This window comes from Geospiza fortis, unplaced genomic scaffold (genome assembly GCF_000277835.1).
Source record: "Geospiza fortis unplaced genomic scaffold, GeoFor_1.0 scaffold128, whole genome shotgun sequence".
Classification (NCBI taxonomy): Eukaryota; Metazoa; Chordata; class Aves; order Passeriformes; family Thraupidae; genus Geospiza; species Geospiza fortis.
The window spans coordinates 1,269,171-1,277,277 of NW_005054420.1; the positions used below are offsets into that span (position 1 = coordinate 1,269,171).

At 45.1% G+C, this 8,107-nt stretch overlaps 1 protein-coding gene across 1 annotated transcript in view; it reads left to right on the forward strand.

Annotated features, from left to right (window-relative positions):
* The window catches only part of ARL8B (ADP ribosylation factor like GTPase 8B), an 8,319-nt gene extending 1,635 nt beyond the window's left edge, over positions 1 to 6,684 (forward strand). Inside the window, exons 4-6 of the mRNA XM_005426632.2 lie at positions 156 to 223; positions 454 to 524; positions 1,897 to 6,684. Coding sequence (XP_005426689.1) covers positions 156 to 223; positions 454 to 524; positions 1,897 to 1,946 — 189 coding nt within the window. The 3' untranslated portion in view covers positions 1,947 to 6,684. The remainder of the gene's footprint in view (positions 1 to 155; positions 224 to 453; positions 525 to 1,896) is intronic.
* Positions 6,685 to 8,107: the final 1,423 nt, after the last annotated feature.

The following is an 8,107-nucleotide window of genomic DNA, read 5'->3' on the forward strand; positions in this document are numbered from 1 at the left end:
GCATATCTCATTCCATTAGATTTTATAGGCAGATGCACACTGCTCATGAGACTCCCTTGAAGTTTGTTGGTTTTCTGGTTTTGGTTGGGGTTTTTGTCTGTTTGTTTGGGGTTTTTAAAAGCAAAGCAACAGCCATTTCTTTCTCTGGATTTCAGGTTCTAGTACTTGGAAATAAGAGAGACCTTCCTAATGCTTTGGATGAGAAACAGCTAATTGAAAAGATGTAAGTCTAACCCTTGCTAAGAAACATTTCTCTTCCTCAATAAATTCATGTGCATAGGGTTGTTATTAGATCAGGAAGCTTGCATTTATGAGTGGAAAACCCAGCAACAGCAGGTAACTGAATATTGTACAGAACAAGTTGTGTGGGGAAGGGGAAGAGGAGCAGCTCAGACTGTCAGTAAAAGCCCTTGTGTCAGTGAAATGTGTGCTGACCTGTTCTCTCTTTCCTAGGAATCTTGCTGCTATTCAGGACAGAGAAATCTGCTGCTACTCAATTTCTTGCAAAGAGAAAGATAATATAGGTAACTATTAACCCAAACCACTGAGAATTATAAAGTGCTGTCAGAGGATGGACTGGGGGGATTTTAAGTTCTTAAACAAACTTCCTGTCTTCAGGAAACCAGGAACAAATCAAAGACCAGTGTGTGAGTGCATGGGTTAAATTCAGTAAAACTCCTGATGGCAGTGAGGAAACCTGACTGGTGTTAAAGTTTTAGGGGTTGTAGTTACCAAAAATGCCAGTCCCTGTGAAATCTGCTCCTTTCTTCAGTCAGTTTGCAGGAAAGAGCTGGCTAGTCCATTGGCTGGGCCTGAATGATTTTATACTTCTGTCAGGTGCTCTCACCTCTGCCTCACTTGGGCAGGATGCCAAATACTTGCAGCAAGTTTTTTCTCAAGTTTATTCCCCAAGATTATTTCCCTTGAAATAATCACCTTCCCTTGCTGTGTTATCAAAGCAATTTGTGTTGTGGCATCTGCCAGTCCCCTGCAGCCAAACAGTGCCTTTTTCTGGCACAGACATCATATGCCTCAGAACTTGAGGAGTTCAGAGCAGAAACCATGTCCTGTAATCTCTGGTATTTGCCATAAGCTTTGTGAGTAAACTGAGTCATCTCAGCTGAGTGAAAACAGAATTTAACAACACTTTCCACCCTTTTCCTGATGCCTTCCATGGCTGCCATGGGATTAACACTGTTGCATTGCCAGGGTCACAGGAGTTTGCTGGTGAGGAAACGTCAGGGTGATGTTCCCAGGAGAAACTCTAAAGGATACCAGGATGGCTTTATAGGGGAAAAAGCTTCTTTCTAGGAAAACAGAATAGTCTGTGGATCAGTTGTGGCTTCCAAGAAGCCTCTGTCACCTTAGCATCAGTTAAATGTTCAGACATGCTGGATGGAAGCAGAGACTCCCTTCTCTGGAGATCCACACAAGACTTAACACGAGGGAAAGGCAGGGCCTTTCCCTTCCTAGGAGAGCCTCTTCCAGCAGAGAGGAGCACGATGCCTTGTACCACAGGGCTAAACCAGCTTTGTTCTCATCAGGGTGGGAGCTGCAGGCTGGCTGAACAGAGCAGTGCTGATCTAAAAATAATTATTGGAGCCACAGTGAAGTGTCCCATGAAGGAATATCTTATTCCTAGAAATGGACTGAACTGAGGAACCAGGATGTGTGGGGCAGTGCCTGTCATTGTTACCTAAAGGATACTGAACAGTTACAGGATCAAAGCACGGACAGCAAACATCCAGAAAATCATTGTGTTCATCTGCTCTGGGCCATCCTCTAGAGAAGGGCTGGGATATTCCTGTCCTGTGTTTGGGACACTGGAATACCAAAGCCTTATCACATACCAGTACAGACACTTGAATGTGGAACTTCTCTTCTCTCTCCCTGTAGATATCACGCTTCAGTGGCTTATTCAGCATTCAAAATCTAGAAGAAGCTGAAGTCTTCCTGGAATCTCCAGTACCAGTTGGCCATAATCTCAATTGTCCACTTCCCTCCATAATGAGATACTACCCCAAAATCCTGTATCAAGAATCTGCCTTTTCACGGTTCATTTCTCATGTGCACTGCTGAAGACTTGTATTCCTATTCTGTCACAAAACAACTAGAGTTGTCATGATAAAGTCAGCACAAATATTTATTTTACAACCATCTGTGGTGGGAGGGTTGTCGGGGGGGCTTTTTAAAGAAATATCTCTACCATGTTAACTACGATGGTACACTCTGTTCTGGTTTTTCAGGGCCAGGTTTTTATATGATTTTCAGCAAGTGTTTTATTTCTAGTGTTTAGTGGCTTGAAGATGCTGATGCTTGACAGCATTAAGATTCTGTAAGATGCCACATACAGTAGTTAGAAAACATTTAAGCGTGAATTGTGGGATACTGATTGATCTCACAGATGCATGTGATGTGTGTATGTAAGCAGAGAAATGGAAACTGTTTGCAGAGGGGAGCACAAGGCATAGATCAGCATCACTAATCTACAGCTGAGATCCTGTCACTTGAAAAAGAAAACTCTCATGATGAATTAGGAAAGTCATCTGTTTAAAATCATTCTGTTGCTTCTGTTTAACATTTATGTGGGGGATGGGAATGGACTGTTCTGTCAAACTTTCAAAAATTGGAGTATTCCAGCATGAAAACAAATCGCTAGGAACATCAGGCTGTGTTCAAATACATTTTTCTATCTCCAGATACTCGTGGTCTCTCTCTGAAACCAGAACATGCATTCTGAGCAGCTGCATGACACCCAAATTACTGATGCTCTTGTATTGAGGCAGTTGTTGACCTTTAGCACAATCTGTGTGTAATTGTCAGTGTCTCTGCTGCTCCTGGAATGGCTGGGCACAGTTTCACCTGGTGCTATGGAATACCTGGGCTATTGTGACAACTCTAGACCCGCCTGCTTTCTCGATGTAACCATGTGCAAAGCCTGTCACATGCAATGAAATGTTTTGCTGTGTCAAAGCACAAGAGAGCCAATGAATCGATCCTGTCTCTTGACTAGCTCCTGCAGCTTAGGGAAGTGTGTATAAACTCAAGACTGTAACGTTTCTGTAGCTTTACTTTCTCAGTGACTTCAGCATATTTAAAGGGACAGCCTGGTTAAGACTGGTTTGTTCATCCAGCAGTGTCAGTGTGGCTCCTCGTGTGTGCAGATCCATGTGCAGCTGCTTGTGTTGCCTCACACTGTGTGTGACTCCTCGCCTCACGTGGTTTGCATCCCTGGAGCCCCGGGCTGGGAGCAGCCTTGTCCCCTCCGTTCTGAGAGCCAGTGTTAATGCAGCCTGCCATGGCCTTACTGTCCTGTCCCAGCTCTGGCACTGCTGCACAGACACTACACGCTGCCTGCCTTCAGTCTGAAGTTACATTTTAACTTTCTGTCCCCTTTCAGTTCTCTGAAGCATGGTTTCAATTAATCCATACTCTGGTGCTGTAGAGGAGAGGGTGTATTAACTTGCTACTGTAGTCCCCAGTTCTCCAGAACTGCTACAGTTACTTTTATTTAGCAAACTTGCTTGTGCCTATCATGAGGAAACTAAACTAGAATGTGTGAATCTTTGTGGGGGACCAGGTCACTGTTTAGTTAACTGGCCTATAGCTAAACTTGATGTGTTTGGTGTTTATCTACTTCACTGCTTTCAGCGTTTATGGCATCCAAACACTACCAATTGTTAACCTGTGCATTACTCTCTGCATGTGAACAACTTATACAATTACTGAACTTGTAAATACGTGATTTTTTTTTATTTAGGTGGATGCATATGTTGGTTTACTGCTCTTCAGCTTTATTCAATAAACTTATGTTTTGAGGGTTGTATTGACACTTAACTGCCTGACTTGAGTTGGTGTGGCTGAATTAATGGAAAAACACAATGGGATGTTTGTCTCCTCTGCCAAAGATTCCAGTGGGGGAAGAAGGATTGGTAAATACTTGAGCTGATTTATATTCTGTGGTTCAGCTATTCCAGTGAAATGCTCACAAAACTACCTTTGAGGCCTGGGGCTTGCTCACCTTACCTGAGCAAGCTCGGATAGTCAGTCTGAGCAGATTTCAGGGCTTGTTTGTGTGTGTGAAAAGCACTGGTCAGCTGCAGGCTCTGAAGCAGGGGCAGCCTTCTGGAGCTCAGTTTTAAGGAGAGATAGAAATGCATGTGTCTGCAAGCTTGGTTCTTGTGTCAAGCCTAGAGTAAAACCTTGTTTTTCTACACAAGTGTCAGATCTTGCAGTGCCTGATCATTCACTGCCAATTAAAGCAGAAGGATTCTTATCTCAGTGGAAAGTGAGACTTTTGTTGGCTGAGGTCTTGAACAAAATCTTTGCTGTGATTTTAATCTGAAGTTTCACTGACTGTTCTTCCCAAAGGTTTTTGTTGTATTATTTTCTCTTGGGACACTGATTAATTAATAAGAGTGTCTGTCAGCATCTTCCAATTAATAGTAAGAAATTGGATGTCTTATTTCAGGCTTGTCTCCATGTAAGCTTTCAGACTTACTGAGCTGTGTCAGGTTAGTTTTTAGTCCTGAGTGCAGGTCTTTGAGCATCCTTCATGTGTAACTCAGCTGGTGGGAAGGACTAGTGACCTGTTAAAGATCCTGTGCATATTTCTTTAGGAGTTTCCTGCATGCAAAACAAGCTCCCTGCAGTTCACAATCAAAGTAAAAGGTCTCTAGACACAAATGTGAAAACAGTGTTAGTGCACTAAGCCTTGTCAGCCTGGTTGGTGTGATAGCAGCACCAGTCATTCAGTAAATCAGCTGTGGTATGGACTGGCCCACAGCTCTTTGCTTGATGTGGTATCTCAGTACCACTTTCTGTTTCTAGGTGTGAATAGCAGGGAGAGGCACAGGAACCCCCATGATGTGTGTGCTCTAAAAGGTACATTTGCAGCACTCCCCAAATGCCCCAGCTGGGTTTCACAGCTGTTGTGGCACTGCTCTGCCAGCTGCCCTTGGTTACTGCTGTGGCAGGAAGGAGCCCTCAGAGTGGCTGCACTTGTTGTGTTTCTGGGCTTGAGTAGCTTGCCAGGTACCTTTTCTTTGAAAAGGGAAATGGAGGAATTGCTTCCTTCAACAATCAACACCTTCTCAGCCTTGGACTGAAAACAGTACTCATCTGGCACTTCATGTCCAAGGTTAAATCTTTTCTGGCCTAATAAAGGTGTGGAGCCCAGCACAGGCATTAGCAGTGGTGTTTGCTGAACTTGGGTGCTGCAGCTGTGTTATAGAAATGTAATCTCACCAGGATTACTTGCCTCAGGCTCTGTAGTGAGCATGGATAGTAAAAAGAGGCTGATTAAATTTCCCATTCTCTTCACAGAAGTTGCTTTTGGGAATGCATTTTAGTTTATTGCATTTGACATCAATATAGCCATACTTATGTCACATAGTCCTGAAGCTCCCCTGATGCAGGTCTTGACTGTTGGCATGTTCAGAAAAGCAGCTCTTGTGAAAAGGCAGACACTGTGTGGTGGTGAATACCTGGGAGCTGGACAGCAGTCCTGCCTCTGGGACCTGGTGGGGTGTGGGCACTGTGTGCTGTCCTGGGTTTAAACCAGCTCTCAGCCCTTGGTGGTGGCTCTGTTCAGTGCAAGTGCTCCTGGAGCAGCAGAGATGAGATGAGCAAGGGTTGTGCTTGCCCCCACAGCTCTGCTGCAGGAGAGTTTCCTTGGGTGTCCCTGTCCTCCAGCTGCAGTGTGGCTGGTGGTTCCTTAGAGTGCAGTTACAGAGCAGGGCAGCTCCCATCACCCAGGGACAGCTGAGGGCTGGGCAGCTGCACAGAGCAGCTCCTTCCCACCACTTGGCAACAGGAAAGATGCACAAACGTGGAGCTGTTCCATCATCTGTGCAACCAATAATCCAGTTCCTCAATGATTTTTGTTTTCTCTTTGCATCTTGATGGAAACAGGTTGGAAAGATTTTGGGTGCTGACAAATCAAACTGCATAATCTTCACTTTCTGGTAGAAGTAAAGGCCAAAGAAAATGCCTTAAACAGTCTGTCTGTTGAATCTAGGAGTGTTGTGCAGGGATCTGTAATAACCTGAGGCATGGCTTAGCAGGATTATCAAGCTTTGAACTCCCTGAGGTTTCCCTTGTCGTTTGTGGCTGTGCAGTGGCACGTCCTGGTTTGCTTTGTGCAGGAACTGTGCTCCCCCCGCATGCCCACACTGCTCCCTTGCCTTGCTCCTGCACTGACCTGACAGCGTGGATCCCAAAAAGGGCTGCAGAACAGATTTAGCTGTGTTTCTAAGGTGACATGGACAGTGAATCGTGTTAAAGGAGAAATAATGTGTGAGTGCCTGAGCTTCAGGGCTTTAGTTCCCAAAACGTGAGTGCAGAACTTGTCTCACCAGGGCATGACCCTTGAGAGAGGGCTCTGCTGCTTCGGGGCTGCAGCTGCTGATGTTCAGCATGTCTTGGTGAAACAGGGGCTTTCTCTATGTGTCACTCCAATGGCAAACACAGAATGGCACTCACAGGGGCTTTGCACATACTCTGTAAAAGGAGAAGTGAAATACTTGATGTTTTTATTTCCCTCCCAGTGGAAGGTGGGTAAGTAGACCTTTGTGCCAGGATTAGTGCCTTTTAATTATGACATGACAGGTTTTATTCTGTTAAAGGCAACATGTATCATTGTGATAATTTTGAAGTGCTTCAATAAAGTGTTGTTGAAAACCACTTTTTTGCATATTCATCTGTAGTAGGGTAGTTGATTTATTATTGTTAGAAATATCTAAGAACCCTCATTACCGAATTTAAATTTAACTACATAACTTCATCTGGAGAATGACTGTAAACCTTGTGCTCAGTGGGGGCAACTTTGAAAAGCCAGGCTGTGAAATTCCCATTCCTGATTATTTTTGTTCTGGTACTGGAAGCATTGGTTGGTCTCATTTGTGTTTCTCTCTCAAAAGACCCATTAGGTTGAACTATATTATTCAACAAACAGAGCAAATTTGTCAGTAGAGGAAGAAAAAATTGTGGTGTGTGAAATTTAAAGCTGAACTTGGTTTTCTCAAGAGTCTCAAGAGTAAGTAAACTGTTAAGGTGCTTTTGTGTAATTGTTTTTATTTGGGGTGTGGATACTTCAGTCTTTGCAGCAAGAAGGAATTTTCCTCTTTTTAGAATCAATAATGAAGTCCCTTCTTGGTTTGGATAACATTTAAAAGATCCATGAATTCTGCAGACTGAGGAAGGGAACTGAAAGATTGTCCAGGCTAGAGGATTTTATCCAAAGTCAGCATCCAGAAGTCTGGGTGGACCACTGAGTTGGGATACCTGTTTGGATTTATTCATTCTACTGATCCTGTTACAATAATTGGAAAACAAAGACCTGACTTCTGAACTACTCTCCAATACAGGCTGGAGACAAATCATTATTGTCTGCTTGTCTGTCTGTGCATAATAGTCCTTTATTTTTTTTTTTCTTGTGCAGGCATTTTTCTCATTCTGTCCCATTTCCTTGTAACCAACCAGGCACTCTGGTAAAAGGATGAGGCAGCAGCACGGCAGGACAGCTCAGCTCAGTGACAAGTTACCAGTTCACAGCCAGTGACTTGGATGCTGCTGAGGTTGCTGGGTAGCTCGGAGCTAGGTTTCCTCTGTACTTTCCCCGGTTGTGGTTTCTTTCTGTTCTTTTGCTTATCTTCAAGAGGTTTGGTTTTACCAGTACTGCTGGAGTGTGTTCACACATCCACATCCACACCTGGCATCTGTCAGCTCTTCTCTTTCTGCAGCTCTGTCCCCAAGCCCGTGCCCAGGGCCACCAGAGCTGCAGTCACACCTGGTGTTCTGCTCGCCACGTGTTGTCCTGGCACTGCGGGATGGAAATCCCTGCGTCCATCTCCTCCAGGATCCTGGCCCGGGAGCGTGGCTTGCCTTCCTCCCACCGCAGCTCCCGGGAACGCGGCTCCTGCCCCGCCGGGCTCCTTCCCTGAGGAATCACTGAGGCTGGCACAGCCCTCCCAGCCCAGGCAGTGCCAGCTGTGCCGATGCCCGCCTTGTCCCCGGCCCAGAGCACCGAGTCCCACCTCCAGGGATGGGCACTCCAGAGCTCCCTGGGCAGTGCCAAGGCCTGAGCCCCCTTTCCGTGGAGGAATTC